This window comes from Centroberyx affinis, unplaced genomic scaffold (genome assembly GCF_046629955.1).
Source record: "Centroberyx affinis isolate AG114_WGS23_722 - 3 ecotype Tasmania unplaced genomic scaffold, CSIRO-AGI_Caff_v1 ptg003327l_1, whole genome shotgun sequence".
Classification (NCBI taxonomy): domain Eukaryota; kingdom Metazoa; phylum Chordata; class Actinopteri; order Beryciformes; family Berycidae; genus Centroberyx; species Centroberyx affinis.
The window spans coordinates 21,958-41,946 of NW_027281328.1; the positions used below are offsets into that span (position 1 = coordinate 21,958).

Here is a 19,989-nt window from a genome sequence, read left to right on the forward strand (position 1 = left end):
AACATAATATAATGACAGTTCATATATCCAAGTGCAGGAAATTCTCTTGTCTCTTTCCCCCCTCAGGTTTAACTACAGAGGGTCTGAACCCGGGTTGTGCTGTTGAAGGACAGTCTCTCTACCTCCCTCACTAACAGCAGCGGTTATAGGTAGCGACCTTGCAGCGCTCTGTCTTGACTCTGCGGGGCTCAGCGTGTCACTGCAGATGTACAGTAGTGAACACGGCCAAGTCCTCTATTGTGAAATTCACCTCTGTGTGAGGAGCCAGATTAAACAGCTAGGGATCATAGACGCTGCCGGGGGAACAGAATAAAAACAGAGCCAGAGGGGAGGTGTGTCTGTGTGTGTGTGTGAGTGTGTGTGTGTGTGTCATTACAGGGTGCTGTGTAGCTGGTGGTGGTTTATATACTAACATAAGAAAACAGACACCTGGTGAAAGATGAGTGCATCTGTCAAATCTGACATATTTATATGTATTTATAACTGACACACACACACACACACACCAATCGGGAAAGGTGTACTGAAGCCTCTGTTCTCTCTATAGCGCCACTACAACCTTGGGACGTCATTGCAGCACGCTGCTTGCTAGATTTTTCTATAGAGTGAGAGCGAGGAGTGTAGGAAAGGACCACACCACACTGTGCCACAAAGCACAAGCAAACTCTCAGCACCGCTGCACTAGTGTACAGTAGGAAATTAATTTGGCTTTTAAAACCCAGTTCAAAGACCAGAATGATAAATAATCTGTGGATGAAAGATGAAGCATGATTCTGGCTTCTATTTGCAAACCTGGCTATGCAGAGTTGGGAGTAAAAGTCACACATCTTCACACTCCCGAATCACTGTCCTCTCCTCTACCTTAACACAATACAGCTAAATAATCAAGGCCAGACATAGGCTACTAGATGATGCAAACACAAAAGTCTCTCCTTCTCAAAAACTATGGACGGCACTGTTGAATAGAAAGGACTAGTGATTTAAACCAAACCAGGCCCTCAAAATAGATCCACATTAGACCCAATAGAGCCCTATTTGATACAATTTTGTCCCTGGGGCCCCACATCTGAGAAGACTTGTGTTGTTAGATGATTTAGAAAAGAATTACAGAATCATAGATGGGAAGCTAACACTGGGAAGAGTGAAACCTGAGATCTAAGTGGCTGTTATTTTACATTCTTTCATTATAGTAACTTATAGGGAAAGAAATGATACTAATAGTATCCCTATGGGACCCCTATAGGCCCTGGACCCCACTGTGGGAACCAAACTAACACCTTGCACCTTTACTACTGGATGCTCTATTGCAAAAAACATGACATTCGTTCTACAATAGAGGCTGGCTGATAACAATGAATATGATGATGGTGGTGGTGGTGGTATCCACAGTAAATAGGCCATGCTGCATTCATGCAAGCAAATAAACAGTGGATTTGTATGTGAGGGTGTGGCTTTGTCGACATCAGCACGTCGCGTCACGGATGCGGCGGCTCTGGGTTTTCACCGATCGTGTCCTTTCAGTAGCACAATAAACACAAAGGACATGATCAGCTGACTTTACGTTGCATGACATCGGCATGAAATCACATATTTGTTTGAGCGCAAAGGTAGGGCCGTACTCACTCACAACAGTGACGGATCCGAGCTGTTTTCTTTGTCAAGATGTCCAAAAGGAAATCCAAAACCGAGTTGGGTACAGTTCAGTATTAGGGTCAATGAGGGAATTGGCAGATATCGGTGAATTTCCCCCGGCTGCGCGGATGAAAATCCTCTATGTGAGACAGCGGCTGGTCTTCCTGCAGGCCCGGCGGAGCGGTTTAATGTTTCTCCGGTCTGGACTCTCCGCCGCGGTGACAGCTCCGGATGTTCAAGGTCACCTTAGATTTCTTCCTAAAGTCGCTCCTGACCCGGTCCACTCCTCCTTCCCTACAGCCATCTCTCTGTAGCTCTCTCTTTTCCTCTCTCACTCTCCCTGTAGCCTCCCTCACCAGTGTCAAGCTAGCTAGAATAAAAATAACAGGACTTCTGGCCACAACCTTCAGAATAAAAGTCTTATTGGTGAAGGTTACAAGGTTTTTCAGTAGGCTAATAGGAAATATCAAGGTGAAAATAAAGAATAGGCCTATATATTGAAGGTGGAATCTGTAGTAGGCTAAATGAAAATACGATTGTTTTGTTACCCCAAAATGTCATTTTCACTGCATGTAGGCTATTCATAACCATATGGGCATATGCAAGATGTGGCACATACTGTGTAGTTTATATATGATTGCAAAAAAAAAAAAACCAAAGAATTATAAGGATTATTATTATCTTACTATTATAATAATTAGAATAGAATAGAATAGAATAGAATATAAGCTCCAGTGGCTATGCAAGATGCCATAGCTAGGTACATCAGGAAATACCACAATGCACTATATACATTATTATATTTTATTCTATTTCGTTAGACTCACTCCATATTGAACCAGATGGTTTACAGAGTCCAGCCTATTTTCATACGATTTTTATCTGTATACCCCAAAACTTAATAGTTTTCCCACAATTGACACATTCGTGCTTTTATTTTGAAGGCAACATTGCCTTACTTTCTCCTCTTATCTTGGCTAACACTGGCTGACTTGACGCAGCTTCTCTCTCTCTGTCACCCAAACACCCAAACCCAGGACCAAGCATCAGTGACGTCACGAGCACCCACAGCAGGGAGGGGCAGGCAAGAAGACTCCTGATGTTTGGATTTTTTGAGGGTTTTGGTGTTATCAATACATCACACACATATAAAAGACAATAGTTATGTACAAATCTATGTCTTTATAGCATATATCTATAACTATATCTACAATTCTGCTGATATAGTTTATAATGGACTTTTATAAGATAGTAGTCATCCTTCTAAATTGTCTCATACAAGTTTGATGTTTGAGTGTTTGTGAGCTTCGACAGCCCAACATAGATGACAAGCAGTGGGCATTTCAGTAGAGGCTTATTCAGGCTGACTTATATGACAGTTGATTGATATATGCTGATTGGAATTTTGACATAAAAGCAATTGTATTTTCATTCACTATACATACCTCTTTAAATACATTTTTCACTTTTGCTGTTGGTCTGTTCAAAAATGTTTAAACTCTTGTTCGTCAATATGGGATTTCACTTCAAAGCTCTGACCTGAAGTCCTATTTTTTTTTATTCTGGCTGGCTGGTACCTGGTCATAAAATTCATCTTTATAAATATATTTTCTTAATATAGTTGTTGTGTAGGAGCAAGAAGAAAGTGGACAAGGTTGACTTTCATAGCACATTTAACAGAAAAGAAGATTTTATTTTTGGCAAACATCCAATAATGAAAACAAGAAATTTTTGTTATCTGTTTTTTTGTAATACATATGTAGGCTATATTTATTTTATTTCAGCATTTCAATTCAATTTATTTATACTGACTGAACAGCCTGCAGCGCTGTGCTGACCGGCTGGATGAACTGAGCACAGAGGAGCCATTGTTTCATTGAGAACAAGCAAATAGGGAGACCGGGGGCAATTGTAACATCTCAAATTGCACCAATCAGAAACGAGACAGAACCATGAAACTCATTCTGCACATGGTCTGTGATGATCCCTCTCTGCCTGCCAAAGGACAAACTGATGTCTCATACTTGTCAAAGTTTTTCTGCCAAGAATAATTTTTGAGGTATGAAAGTAATTTTTTTCATCTACAGTATTTTCCTCATACTGTCTTAACCTTTAATGTCTAGGAATTTAAATCTGTCTAGTTTTGACCATGACCATTCTGTTGGCTAACATTCGATATCTTTGTCAAATGTTAGCTTCGTTGTTTGTAGATAGCAGGGTAGCTTGTGTCATGGGTGGTATGGTTGGGGGCAATTGTAACGCTGTGTTACAACTGACCCCGACACCATCAAAATGGTGTCCGGCTTAATCAAAATACATCAAAATAGATGCTTTTTTTTCCTAATTATTTAAGAAAGGTGTTTTGTGTTCAATTTAAATGTCTGTACTCTATTTTTTATATATTTTGTGGCATAGTCCAGTGGTTAAGTCGTTTGCCTCTCAATCTGGGGACCCGGGTCCAATTCCCGTCAAGAGCCAATTTCTCATGCTTTCAAAATCTTCAATGTCTATGAATCAGAAGTTGTCTTAACTTTAAATACTGCCATATTGGCTGAAAATCAACATATTTTTCAACTACTATTTTTGGTTTGTAATAGCAGCCTAGTATTGAAACTCAGATTCAAAACCTTCATTGTAACTAGATCCTGGCATCCTAATCATAGTTTTTCTGCATTCTTTTCTAGAGATAAATTTAGCAGGTTGGGAGCATTGTCAATTCTATGGATTATCAAGTTGAGATGTTTTTGGTCAAATGGTTTGTGACTCACTTCATTTTGTTGTCAGCTACACTGACTTTTTAATGTTGATGAGGGGGAAACCCTTTTTTTGTGCGTGTGTTTTATATTTGTATAATTATATGATTAATTATACTGTTTTAATTAAACTGGAATTAATTGTTCAGTGAATATTGAATTGTTTTAACTATATCTATATTCTTGGGAGTTTATTGTGGTCCTTGGTATTTATATGAAGGTATTACGTGTGTTGTTACAATTGCCCCATATGCTGTTACAATCGCCCCTGCACGTGGGGGCAGATGTAACATTTGACTTCTAGTGTTTCAATCAATATTGTGACTCTAACATTGCTTGTAAAAACATTTGATGACTGTTAACAAGTAGAACACAGATACAAGTTACATACACAAAAATTGTATCCAAATAGTTCAAGAGGTTTTTGAGTAATGACATCAAAACCAAAAATTGTTACAATTGCCCCCGGTCTCCCCTAGACATGTTGTCCCACACCAGTGATGTAGTTCCACCCTTGGGTCAGTCAGTGATTGCTGAGTGTACTTGAAATATGAGTGAAATTGTATAAGCATTTTCATATGGGACAATGAAAAGACAGATTGACCATATATTTCTGTTGCCTACTCTCCTCAGAATTAGGCTTAAAGTTATATCTTGAAATGTAGTAACTGTAATTGTCCTGTTTTTACTCAATACAGTATAAAATATAAGAACTACAATATGCAATAAATACAATCCGTACATTACACAATGTACACTACAATACAATTTATAACACAATATACAATATAACATACAACACCAGGAGCGTGAGTGTTATGAATAATATAAATGCTAAATGATAAGTGATATATGGTATTGCACAGTAGGTAAGTGGTAATATGATATAAGTAGTCAACACTGACGGCACAGTGGTAGTGCAGTGATGATGCAATAACAGTACAACAGTCCAACAACTGTACAATAACTACAGTGTCTTGTGGTTAGAGGTTTGACCAAAAATTCTCCATTGACTCTCACTTCAACACATCAACCCAGTCTGATGTCTCCAAGTGTGTAGCGTGTGTAGACTATTATGTTACCTATGATAACATTAACTGTATTGCTTTACCACTGAGTCCCCATTCATTGTCCCCCATATTGTATGATAACTTTAACTGTATGACCTGCTTTACCACTGAGTCCCCATTCATTGTCAATGCCGCCCCCTAGCAACACAAAGTAAACGTTACAGTGTGACTAACAAACTAACAAACAAACAAACTAATGGACAGAGACCGATCCATAGTCCCCCTTTGGTGGGGGACAATAACTAGACAAGGCTGCGTCTCAATCCAAACAGCCTCCTCCCTCCCTCCACTCTGGACCTGACACTCCAGCAAGCCTTGGGTTGGTCAATCAACGAAGAGGAGCTGGTTAGAGGAAAACGTAAGCCTAATCAAAAACCACTATAATATTCCCAGAATAATCCTAAATGATTTCATAGTGTCTGGTATTCAATAGTTTATAGTGACCTTATTGTACTTGGAGTTTTTTTTGCCTCCTCTAGTGTTAGTGTAGGATTTTCTGTGGTATGCTAAATAGTTTTGACATATATAATAACTGCATAATATTTGCTGTGATATCAAGTTTTGCTGTGTCCTTCTAAAGTCCATTATAGAATTACTTTTATAGATTTAGAATTAGAATTATTATTTTTTTTAAAGGAATACACCAGGGTTTTGGGAGGCTGGTCTGTTACTCAACTTACCTGTTAAGTGATGAGAACATAGACACAAAGCTCATCTATGTGTCCCCGGTAGATCATTCACTGCTCCATGCTAACACTTTAGCATACACTATGTTGAGTGATGGTAGGCGACTAGCATTATCCAAGGTAAGAAGACCAACCTTTTAGTAACACGTTTTTAATGTTTTTATTATATGGCCTTTGCATTCAAACATATAAATGAAATTAATAAACTCAATATAACCAATAGCCGGGTTTATTTTAGGAACTATTTCAGGTGAGCAACTACATGTTCATCTGCTACACAGTGATTTTTTTTATCTGTACGCAGCCTCCCATCACCCACCACTTCACTTCATATGGAAAGAGGGAAAGTAGTCCCTGGTAGTTCAAAATATTATGTTTATATATCTGATTTTGTGTAAATTTCACCAATCTCCTACACAAAGCTGCCAGACATAGCTGCATATTACCATTAATTACCATTTAGCTTTAGAACTGCGGTTGAAACTCCACTCTGTTTCTATTCTAACAGCAAGTGGCAGCAGAGAGCCTTTCTACAACAAGCAGGCTGTTTCTCGAAAATAGACAGTTGCCTGTGCATAGTACTGATTAGATTCGTGCAAATTAAATAATGATATACTGTAGCTCAATATGATGAATAGCAACCTAATTTTCCTAATGAAAAACATTAGGCTTTAGGTTATTATTCCACTGATGTTCCTATAGGGAGTTACAGTGCATCTCTGGTGCTCAGTGGTGTGACTATATAAACTCATTGTATTTTATGGGATTTTTGAATCTCCTGTGGAATCACTATAATATTCCTAGATGATATTATAGTTTATATTTTGCTCTCTCTCTCTTCATTCATTCATTCATTCATTTATTTCTTGGGACATTCGATTTCCTTTCCCATTTCCTCAGGCATATGCTAATGAGCAAGAGAGCATGTGACAGCAACGCAAGTGCAATCGATCACTGCTCCCTGACATGGATCATCCAATAGTGGTCGCTCTCCCGCCAAGACTCCCAAGTTGTTGCATTGTAGCTGTAGTAATGACTGCATTCAGACAAGCAAAAGCAAGCGATTTGGCACATAGCCGCCATTCTTTGATAGTTGCAACCGCTGCAACAGCCTGTTGGGGCGGGTTCTGGTTCTATAATGCTAGTTCGATTACTAATGCCTAATCACACATTACCACGCCCACTGACTCCCCTCATTACCATATGCTTGAGGAAATGGAAATTGAATGTGCAGCAATAAATAAATGAATAAATAAATAAATAAAAAATGTGAGATATTTATTAATTTATTGATTTCTTATGTATTAATTTATGCATTTCTATAAATATTCCCTTATTCCCATTCCCATATTTATTTGACCATTTATTGATTCATTCATTAATTTATTTATTTATCCCTTCATTTGTTATTGCATTTATTTATCTATTTATTCATTCATTCATTCATTTATTACTTTATTTGTTATTGCATGTAGTAATTCATTCATTCATTCATTTATTCCCTGATTTGTTATAGCATTCATTCATTCATTCATTCATTCATTCATTCATTCATTTCTTAAAATGACAGTTCTGGTCCTCCACAGTGACATCCAATTGCACATAAATTGTGACTTATTTTACATACATTCGTCTTGAAAAGTTTAACTTTAAATCCATGCATCTACAAGCTTACGCCAAATATAAATAAAGCTAAATATAAGTTCAAATAATGCAAACTAATTTTTGGCATTCAATCGGAACCAGTCAGAACACGGCTTCGCTTCAACGTTCTAACCGATTATGACATCATTGGATGGAGCTGAACTCTCTACCAATCAGAGATCCAATCAGAATTCTGATGTCATTGGTCGCAGCAGCCCAGGGAATAAAAGGCCAAGGTTGCAGTGAGAAGCTCACGTCACGCTCCCCCTGGGCGCTGGTAAAGCTATTGCCTGGACCGTGGCAAGAGGCTCTCTCTGGGAACCTTTTTACACGCTCCTCATTTCAGAGCATGTAGCTATTGGTCGCTTGATCGGCGTGCTTGCAAACTTTCTCTTTAGTTTGTATATTTTCTTCTAGTTAATTTTGATAGTGTGGACCAGCAGGCGTGGCAGCTAGCGAACGCGGTTCGTTGAAGAGCTGGTGGTTGGTACGCAGAGGCTTCGCGTCCCGCTGAAGCTGAACTGCCAGCCGCTCCAAAGGGGCGGTGTGGCGGTTAGCGACAGTCGGTTCGTTGAAAGGGAGGTGGTTGGATACAGACGCGGGTCGCCTCCCGCTGTAGCTAGTCTGCCAGCCAGAAGCCTACCAAAGGTTGTCTGGCGGTCGCGACTGAGACGGTTCGCGCCAACCTGACCGCCGCTCCCACGGTGCGGTCTGGCGGTTACCGGTGGCGTTAGAAGAACTGCTGGTACAAGAGACCCGGTTTGTTGAAGAGCTGGTGTTTGGTACAAAGAAACGCAAACCCGCCATATAGTCCAAACTATAAAAAATAACTAGAAAAAAAATATAAAAACTAAAAAAAAAGCCGGCACAAGAGACTTGAGAGTTACCATCGATCTCGTTCGTCTCCCTGCGACCTAGTTTTTATTAATCCCCCTTAATCCCAATGGGATTCATTATAATCGTAAAGGGATTAATAAAGTGCTATCTTATTTTATCGGGTTGTAGGCCCTTGTCAAAGTCCACAGTAAGAGCTTTACCAGGGGCTGCACCAGGGAGGGAATGTGGTGGCTGCTGCCGCTGCTGCTCCTGCTGCTGCATCAGTACTTTTAAGCCGCGTGGTATTAGTCAGTAGTGGCAAGCAACAACACTGCTGCTGCTGCTGCTGCTGCTACTGCTACTACTACAACTGCTGCAGCAGTACAGGCCTAGCAGTGGTATCTGCAATGGGAACTACTGGGACTACCACTGCTAGGCCTGTGGTAGCAGTGGTAGTCCCAGTAGTTCCCTGCGCAGGTGATGCATGTGGCATCACCTGCGCAGGTGGCAATCTATAAATGAGGGATAAAAGATCTGTTTCATACGGAGCCCCTCTGGTGACATCTCATGTTAATGAAATAATACGTGGCCACGACTTGGTAACACGTGGGAACGGGATCCTAATGGACTTAATAACGCGTGGGAACGAGATCTTTTATGTCGTGGCCACGACTTAGTAACGCGTGGGAACGAGATCATTATGTTTGGTAGTACTGAGAAGTATATAGCCGCTGCGCTACAAGTCCGCATACAACGCTGTGCGCCCTTTCAGCTCCATGGAGGCATGGAGAGCGAGACACAGAACTGGGGGCAAGAGCGGGGCACTGTGTAATCAAATAATAATACTAGTAAACTATATTTCTGATAGAAAATATGCGCAAAGACCATTTTACTAATCGAAAGTCCTGTCTGGAATAACCTCACCTTCCCATCCCTGCTGCAATAGCTCTAGCAAGTTCGTCTCCCTCCTTATAATTTTTTCTCCAAGCAGGATTTTTATTCTAGCGCGAGTAAACAGCTTTACATAATGTCACCAAATTGTACAGTAATGTGGAAATAAGAATAACGCATATCGGATCATAAATTAGACCTAATCATGTGTGATCAATCAATAAGCTATTATGGCTCACAATATAGTGGTGCGTAATGGCTGGTGCGTAATGTCACCAAATTGTACAGTAATGTGGAAATAAGAATAACGCATATCGGATCATAAATTAGACCTAATCAGGTGTGATCAATCAATAAGGTATTATGGCTCACAATATAGTGGTGCGTAATGGCTGTGCGTAATGATACAGTGGCTGCTGTGGCACTGTTAGTAAGCAGCGAACGAGTCTGATTTTTCTTTCTGGCCCATGATGATGCTTGTTGTTTATGTCCAAACCAGGTTAAACGGTGTGCATGCAATGAACATGGACATAAACACATCATAATAACTGTACTAGAGGCAATAGGAAAGTTGAGTCTGTGCGTAAAAGTGCATTCCAGGAATTCCATGCAGTAAATTCACGACGAACAATCCTGCCATGCTTATACTTATAGTTCGTTACTGTTAATCATTTAATTCCAGTCATTTTTGCCGTTTTGCTACTCAAGCACTTTGGGTGATGAGCATGTAATATTTAATATAATAGTGTAATGACTGCGCCTCCGTTTCCTCTGTATATATTGGGGTTTTTTTTTAGAAATAAATACACAAGACACTGATTTGGTTGTGTTGTTTTTATTCCAAAGATGAAGTTTTGAAGTATGGCGTTTTCAGGCTACATTATTTATTAGATTTGCTGTAGATGCAGGCTTCAACAGTAATGCTGATGGTCTGTATAGTCCAGACAATAGCTGTGTGATCTCATCTCTCCATGATCACCTCTGAAAAATGGTGTCTTTTCTATATTCATTTTGTTTCAATTATGAATATGCATCATGGACCTATGCTATTTTTCTGTCTATTTTAATGTAATGGCTGTAATGGCAAATTGGCTGAATTACCATAGAAAAATGTCTTGATCTGTGTGTGTGTGTTTAAAATTAAATACATTATGTATTAATTAGCCTACTATGGCTTTTAATAAAAACAAACAGTGCACATTATAGCTTACAGTCCTGAAGAACACTCACATATTAACACTAGTAGACCAACCAGCATCTGTTACTGTCCCCTAATCAAAGCAGTCTAAAACCAGGCCAGCAACAAGTCTACATACAGTACTGTGCGCCCTTTCAGCACCATGGAGCTGGCCCGGTTTTAGACTGCTTTGATTAGGGCGTAGTAACAAATGTTGGTTGGTCACCAACTACTAGCATTAAGGACTGTAAGCTATAATGTGCACTTTTTGTTTTTATCTAAGGCCATAGTAATTAATACATAATTTCTTTATTTTTTAACACACACACACACACAATTCAGTTCTGCTGCCAAGGAAAATGAACAGCCAAGTGTTTTACCAGATGCAGGTAAACACTCATATAAATAAGGAAACAGGTCTTTCTATACTCTTGTGCTTTTCTTAGGAGATTACTCCGTAATTCCAATTTTGAGAATTGACTGGATATATTTTCACTGATGTAGGGAGACAGATTTCATATTCATGATGCCAAACAAGTCCAATAAAAAACCTTCCAAGCTTTATTGCAATGATTCCAGCACAGTGCATTTGAATGCGTCACATGTTTAAAAACAAGAATGAGAGGACGTGTCACAAAATGTACTTTGTACAAAGAAAATTAAGGCACCGTGCCCATGTGCTACCAGCAATAAGTGTCCAAAACCATGCTTGAAAAGCCTACTTAATCAGTTGTGCAGCATCTCATTCACTCAACTGACAATTTACCACAATAACCCCACCTCAGGCAGCTCATCTTGAAACAATATCCACACCTCTCGCACACATCTACCAACAATTATTCACTTCAGGCACTCTCATAGTGGCATTAACAGAAACTGAACAGCTTGAAAATCATAGAGGACACACATCTATCCCAATGTAACGTATGTAGCATCAGTGGCGACGCCACAGTTGTTATCCTTCATAGACATGAGGATGTATCCGTCATTGCCCCAGTAGGTGGACCATGAGTTCTTTACCAACCAGTACGGCTGCCCAAGCAGGGTGCCATAGCCCACTGCAAGCACAGCATGGTCCAAGGCATCAGTGGTATTACCTGCAAAACACAAGGACCATTCAGTGTTACGGGCGAGAAAGGCAACTGTTACTGTAACCAAAAAAAGATGGAGTCAAAGCATGTGTGCCTGTGCAGGCAAAACTCACCACAAGCAGGTTCATAGTAGACGCCATTGGTGTAGAAGACAAATGATCGATGTGAAGCGTCAATACTGACTGCCACCGGTCCGTTTTTAAAGAGTGCCAACTTGAGGGCCTCTGCATCGCCTGATGTGACATTAGTGTAGCTCTGGATGCGCGCAGTGAGCTGGGATGCATTCACATGGCACAGTCCGTTCTGTTTGGACAGGGAAATACAAATTTAAAACATGTACGCTGAACTGGAACCTAAGAGTTCATAGCTGTAAGAGGTTAACAAACTACAGAAAATTATTACTACATTATCTTGAGAAATACAAACACAACTTTTATTGTTGCAATTCTCTAATAGAAGTGGAAATCTCAGTAAAATATATTTAAGAAAGCTTTATACACTGACTGGAGTCTTCAATCTATATTCTGCCATTGTTTAGGTTGACTGTAAACTTGAAGATAAGGATTGTACTAGGGGGAAAATGTGTCAAAGAAACCTCAATGTGTTTATCTAGTCAACACTAGGCAGAGACAGTTGGAATCATTTCCAGGAGAATTTGTGAGCCTTGCTATACAGGTACAAATGGATCTGCTTTGGGGAAATATGTCAAGTGAACTCAGAGGGTCTTTATCCTAGCCTTACTTTATGACAATTCTCCAAAGTTAAAATTCATCATTCACTATCTCTAAAATATAGAGAACCCAGTCTGTAAAAGCATTTTCAATGTGTCAACCAAGGACTTTCCTACTATCCTTTAAAAAGCACCAGAATTGGTTTTAATACAGTGCTGTCAATCATGTTGTAAGATTAGAGGTCACTTTAGTTGTGACTGGTGGAATCATCTCACCATTCCCATGTAGGCTCCATAGGTTTCCGTTGTGGCGATGCCTCCATGTTTCATGATCCACTCGTAGGCTCTCCACTCCTCTCCCCCATCACAGCCGTTGTTGCCGAAACCCCAGGAACAGTCCACCAGCATCTGCTGAGACAGGACCTGCAGGGAGCCCGTCTGCAGGAGGAAGACCAAACCTTGATCACACTCGACACACAGATTAACAGCCCGTCGTGCACAACAAGAGCTACACACTCACTTCCCCCACAAACTAAATACAGTTGATTTCACCATCTTATGACAATGCATAAGCCCTCAAAGTCCCAAAAAAGGCAAACTGGGACATAAAAGGCTGGACCAGGTAAAATAGAAACAGGGTATTTTAAAAGAAAAAAAATATGACAGAAGGCCGTAGAAAAACCCCCCAAAAAAACAGGCAACTAGAGAGCAAAACAGACACACTGTGAGATGGGAACAGAGTGAACCACAAAGTCTGACTGCTTTGTAATGAACCTTTCTACACCAGCTGTTACCTACGGGTTGCTAGGCAGACGCTGTGAGGTCACAGAGGGGAAAAAAAACTATATAGGATTGGCCCTTGGGGAACGGCTGTTTATGAACCTGCCTGTCGGGATGGGGATGCACTTCACTGGGGTGCCATTAAACCCCATAATAAACCTGTCCTACGCTTGGATCACGTTGCTTGGCAACATAGAGAAATGAATACCTTTGAGCTAGGCATCTATGGGATGGAGGCAGGCCAAGGCTCACATTTATTCACTTCCCACTGTCAAAGTGCATCGTAACGTGACTGAAAGTCTATTAAAATGAACCAGTTCGTGGAGCCTCCCCTACTTTGCAGGGGGAGACTTCTCCAATCACTCACAAGGATGTTTTGCTTGAGCTTAAATGGAAGCTGGAACAGATGGGACATGAACTACGCTTCACCTGAACAGCAAATATTGTATATTTGGGCTGAAATGATTTGAATAAGTTGACTGAATATGCACTACTCTTATAAACATTGCATGCAAAATTTTCAACCAGGCTCGATCCACAATAATAGTGTCTTTACATCTTGATAAATAGATCAATATTTTTCAAAAACATCTCATTACAGCTTTAATAGAAACGATTGTCTAGTATGACTTGCTTGCCTTAATATTTTTTTTATAATATGCTGCTGCATGTAGTTAATTTTTTGGTATTGTGCCCCCCCCTCCATACTTTTCATTCATACATTTCCATTCAATGTGTTTTAACGTGTTGCAATTGTCATGCCCTTTATTGTATCTATACTCTATTTTACTTTGCTGTATCCTATTATTTTGCTGCTGCAACAACCCAATTTCCCCACGAGGATCATCTTACCCTTTCTTAAATATTTAGAAAGAGGGCAGTATTAGATAAGAGAGCAACTGAAATGCAAATGGACATGCATCAACAGATGAAGCGCCTTGTTGAACATCTGTGGCTTCAAAGAACATGAGGAAGTAAAGATGTCAGTTGAAAGCATTGGAATGGGGCATGTGGATGTGTGGCAGTGGGGCAAACTGCATTCTAGTCTTTTTCACCTTCAGGAAGAGAGCGCCCTCTACTGCTCCAGTGGTGGCAAAGCTCCAGCAGGAGCCACAGATGGCCTGGTCCTTCACTGGGGTCACAGCACCTGCAAAACAACGATAAACACGGTCACCAGATGATGATGTAAGGGTCCTGCCAGACAGCTGCATCTTTTCTCTGTTCAGCACTTTAAATCCTGCACACTTACCGTAAAGCCTCCAGTCGATGGACTCTGGTGCCTGCACCCCTCTGTAAAGGTGTGCGGGGAACGGGAGCCCTCTGTTTGGGGTCTTGCCTCGTCTGCTTCCCCTCATGGTGGCCAGCTCAGACATGGTGCGATCTGACAGCGAGTTCAGAGCCAGGGTGAAGGACAGACCGGCCCTGTTCTTAGAGTGGACATACCTGGCAGACGGGAAAAGTCACAGAGTCACCGGGCTGTGTCAAACGCATCCGAAATCCTTCTCAATTCAGAACTACACTGTCTACATGGATTTTCCCCACACTCGTTTGCGCTGACTACCAATTTCAGCTGTATTCAAGACACTTTCATCCACCGTGCTGATCTGAAATTCTTAAACATGGTTGTGTGAAGGAAAACTCTCCTGCACGCTCCTCTCACCGCAGATTATGAACAAAAGCGTGCTCCCTCTTCTCGTGCTCCCGCTCATCACTATACTGACGCTGGAACTTCTCCTTGAACTGGCTGAAGATGCGTTGCGCGTGGCCTGATGCCGAAGTGTGGATAAGGTCTTTCATTGGATTGGCCAGCAAGTGGTGTTCCACTCCTGGACCAGGAAATCCTCCACAGCTCATCCCTACAGATGTAGAATACAGTTATAAACCTTTTCTAATCTGAACCCCTGCAGAAATTGAAGTTGTTTAGCCAGATTTGTGGATCAATAGTGTAGTGGAAGGTATAAAAGAATAGTCCTCTCTCTGACCATTTAGCTACCTGTAAGCCTTATGAATATTGAAATAATATGCCCACCTCCTCACCTACTTATACAATAGTAATACTGGTTCAAAGATAGGCTGACATATGAAACAGTTTGCATGCATCAACTAGAAAATCCCAACAATTATGTCCTATTTTAACATCACTCCTCATTTTGTTCATCATGCCCACTTGATTGGTGTGTACGTTTAGATATTTGAGGTTTGGATGAGGTTCTACTGTAACATAAATGATGAGATTTTTTTCTTGTGCAGATGCTGTATGCGATGTGACATTTTATTGCCCTGGAAACCTTTGGTCATGAATCTACAGTGGAACACAAACCTTCAGGCAGTGAGAAGACTTTAGGGTCCACATGAGTGCTGAACTCCCTGTAGTCCACCAGGTATTTGTCATAGTGGGACCCCAGCAGCGTGTTGTAGCCCATCATCTCATAATGGAGGGGTGTGGCGGGCTCTTCCTTGCCGTCTGCACCCCTCTCTTTCCGCGTCACCCACAGTGTGTAAGTGTTCTTCTTGTTCCCCACGGTGGTCACATTCTGCCAAACCTCGCACAGGGAACCTCCATAGTACTCCATTCTTAGGAACTAAGGGGGGAAATGATTTTGATTTGGTGAAATCTTCCCCAACAGTGGAACACACTAATCTCTGACAGATAAAATATTGGCATAATGACCAAGCTTCTGTGGGATTACGCATACACAAGTTGTGGGTTTTCTGAGTACACATAAACAAATGTCACCAAGTTAGCATTTTTAAACATCACTATATCATATGTTAAATTAATTGTGATACCTTGGTACAATTACCATAAACAAATGAGACCATGGTGGAGACTATTGGTAGCCTCTATCTGACAGCAGTGGTATTGCTAGTGCTAGAGTTGCTCAAATAAGACCACATTTCCCATAAACCCCATTGCTTCCTGTTGTAAAGTCGATGTTGCTACTTGCTCCATTTGCACCGGGAAGAACAACCACTCTCTTTCTGTTTTGTGCCATAAAGCTGAATCCAAATGTCTGGACTCTGGAATGGTTTTACACAGTCTGATGATGAGTCAAGTGCTCAGCATGAATACCAGAGCTCACAAGGGCGCAGGGCTGCGAGACTACATAAAAGGTGCAAATGGGACGGCCGATGTCACCTGACATCTTTTATATCATCATATTCATCATCTCACTAGTAAAGTCTGCAGGGTAGCCGACTCTAGAAGATGGCATGAGGGCCTTGAGGGCTTGATGAATTTTGGCAGTGTACAGCCCTCACCCCTCCTGGGCTTCACAGGAGCTTGCCGCCAAGTCCGCAAGGATTTTTGGATTCAGCAATTCTCTCTATGTGTTGTGAAGCACTTCAGCAGAAATCTGACCCGGTGGCACACAATGTAAAATGCAGTGTAAAGGCCGGTAGAGGCTGCCGATCTTTTCAGCAATGCTACACGCAGAACCTTGAAACACATACACACCTGGAAACCCTGCACATCGGGCAGCGATGCCTGCGGTGTGACTGTTTCCTTCTTTGTTCCGTTGACCTGGAAGCACTTCATCACATTCAGCTCTTCCTCTGTGGTCTCGGGAGTGATTTTATATGAGGAGCCCCACTGCTGCTCTGCCCCCAACTGGTACGTCGACACTTGGCCTGTTGATGATAAAGGTAACACATGTTAAGGTTACACAGCACTGGCTCCTTTTTAGATGATTACAGTGTACACTTGCATGTCGCCACACATTTCTGTACATGTTCTTTCATCTGTATACCTGATAATGTGAACAGCTGAACACACTTGCACATCTGCTTCTAAACTGTAGATCTGCCAACAATTATTTAGCTGTTATTTTATTCTCAATGTGTTCTTCTGTTGTGTTTACTTGTATTTTGTTTGTCCCCCTGTTTTACTCTTATCTATATCCTTCTCTCTGCTGCTGCAACAACCCAATTTCCCCACAGGGATCATTGAAGTCTTTCTTTACTCATAATCCATTTCCAATCACAACTACCTTGTTAGGATTGGGAAACTGACTTGCATTCCGCACTGATTTTAGCAAAGTAAGTTTAGACAATTTACTATCAGGGTTTATCAGTAAGTTTGGGATTCAACACAAAGGAGCTTAAAAATGGAGACTGAAAAAGTACCAAGTCACATGAGTTTGTAACATGAGTCTACAGAATAAAGTTCCCCCACAATGCTTAATCATTCATTTTCACTTCTGTTTAGGTGCTGAGTGGTGATGTTATGCTCTAGTCAATTTGGTCTGACACAACAGGTTCTAAGTTTCAGATCACTGATCTAATTGTGAAAGGAGGAGGGAAAAACACAGACTTAGGGTTAAGAGGAGAAGTAGTATAGGTCAAGAGGTTTCTTACCATGGTAATAGTCTATTCGGCTGGACTTCCCTGCCAGGTCTAACCAGGCCTCAAATGGCTCCTTGATCTCAGCATAGGGAAGGGAGATCACTCCTGCAATGGAAATGTAAAATGCTCCTATAATGAGGCTAAATTCTGAGGACAAATGGGACAAAACATGTTATCCTATGGTTCTATACTGTTTACCTTTGACATGATAGGCCTTCCCAAAATCTGGAAGTGAAGGGAGTGCTTTTCCCTCTGTGGCTGAAGACAGACAAAGAGAGGAGAGGTGGGGGTGGAGAGGTTAGAGAGTGTTGCCAGCTTCATCACAAAAACGACTTTGTTCTGTAGTGTGTGACAGACTGCAACCCATTACATTTTCTTCCTTTGAATGCAAACAAGCAAAAGGTAACCACATTCTTATACACACAAATCTCTTTAGAATTGTACTCCTAGTGATACTGATGAATTTGCCGTCAATGGAAGCAGGTTGTCTCTGACAGCGTGCTGTTTTCTCTTTAATAGAGAGCTACGCCAAACTCCATTAAAAAAACTGGCAATTTATTATTGCTTTCTCATCTTTACACGCACAGACATGGTAGAACATCATTTTAAGACATTTAACAAATCACTGCGAGTCACTGGTAAGTTCGGCATGAAAGTGGGTCAGTAAGCTGCATTATATTGGTAAAAAATGAACTTTTAGGATTGGTTCACAAAGCTCGTTACCACGCACCACGGTGTATTTTGGTGGAGGATATTAACAGGCGAAGCAGTTGAGAATGTTGACATTTTATTGAAATAAGTGCTACTTGGTGTATTGCGTGTATGCCGGATTGAAGAGTGAATCCTAATCATTCGTGAAAGGTCATAAGTCATATTCTAGGAGGTGTCTACCAAAGCCGATAAGCAAGGAAATATTATATTGAAGGTTTTTTTTAATACAGTTTGGCTTGAGGTCTTCTCCATACAGGAGAGCTAGAGGCTAATAGCAGACATATTTTCCTTGCAGTTAAGATAAGCACAGTCACCTGCTGAACCAAGTCTGCCAGTTATCAGTGTGTTTATTTGGTTTATTTGAGTTCTGGTAACAGACAACTATAACTATAATGCGGTGAGAATTATGGTAAACTGATGTTTGGTGCAGCCGCATCCAATTAGCTACATCAGGAAACATGGATATCATGAAACGACACTATAACGCTACTTGCATTACAAATAACTGCAAGTTTGTGACCCAAAATGAACGTCGTCCCTTACCTGCCACAGTCCACAGAAGAACAGCTGCAATGTACCAGCACCGCATCGCTGCTACTGTGAACTAACGTTATCCTGTCGAAATACACGACCCAAAGAAAGACAGTCACACCAGCAAACTCAGACAGGACAAACAATCATGACTCCGCAACCAGCGTTTCAGCACAAATCAAGCTAATCGAATACATTGCAAAATACGGTTATTGGCGTCGTCTCTCGGCCAATCAAGTTGTGGCGTAAACAGGTTTGCTCCAATCACATACAAGAGGTGGGGCTTAATTGCACCGAGATCATGTGATTTGTGTCATATGATTAACCACAAACCAGCAAACCACTATGGTTGTTTGAGCCAAGGAGGTTCTATATATCAATGAGCCACCAGAGGCCGTGGTTTGATTTACAGTCATTTTATATGACTGTCCAGCTCCAGCTTATTCCCCTTGAAATGAGTGGTGATTTGGGATACACATTTTTGTTGTTTTTCTGTGTCGTTTTATGGATGAAGTTGCTGAGCAATGAGCCTAGTCTTTAGTATGCAAGGCAAAATGACAGGAGAAGATTTGTCACAAACAAATATTTAATAGTCATATAAGCTAGTGCTAGAGGACATGCAGACAAAACTGCACTGGGCACTAGATGTCAGCATCTCACAGAGAAAGGTTATATCCCATGTAGACCAATGTGACCACTGCTCATACAGGGAACTTTCTATTATATCTTTGTAAGACTTGGATCTGTACCATATTCTTGCACAAATAACAAAATCACAGAAAGCAACATAGTTGAATGGCAGAAAAGTGTTCAGTGTTTTTGTAGATAGCGGAATGGCCTTGTAAAGCTGAGACAGGCAGGCAGATAGACAGACAGATGAGAGACAGATAGACAGACAGACAGACAGACAGACAGACAGGCAGGCAGCCAGATGAGAGACAGACTGGCAAACAGTGACATGGTGACAGGAGCTGAACTCCTTCTGTCAGGTGGGAGAGTCTATAACTCAAGTCATGAGATAACACTGCAACAGCTGAGCAGGCAGCAGGAAATAAAACAGTCACTCTGTGTGTGTGTGTGTGTGTGTGTGTGTGTGTGTGCGCGCGCTTGTGTGGGTGTAACCTTTGCACAGTACACAATAACAGCTGAGACAGAGAGAGAGAGAGGAAGAGAAAAGCAGAGTTGGCAGGAAA

At 41.1% G+C, this 19,989-nt stretch overlaps 1 protein-coding gene across 1 annotated transcript; it reads right to left on the reverse strand.

The window, feature by feature from the left end:
• Window positions 1–11,207: 11,207 nt before the first annotated feature.
• LOC139660518 (digestive cysteine proteinase 1) lies at window positions 11,208–18,985 on the reverse strand. The gene is made up of 11 exons (XM_071538689.1): window positions 18,809–18,985; window positions 17,753–17,812; window positions 17,567–17,659; window positions 16,668–16,840; window positions 15,531–15,792; window positions 14,871–15,066; window positions 14,460–14,653; window positions 14,266–14,357; window positions 12,707–12,868; window positions 11,874–12,063; window positions 11,208–11,766 (listed from the first exon to the last, which is right to left on the reverse strand). The coding sequence occupies exons 1-11, from the start codon at window positions 18,852–18,854 to the stop codon at window positions 11,579–11,581; spliced, it is 1,656 nt and encodes a 551-aa protein (XP_071394790.1). The 5' UTR covers window positions 18,855–18,985; the 3' UTR covers window positions 11,208–11,578.
• Between the last annotated feature and the right edge of the window lie 1,004 nt (window positions 18,986–19,989).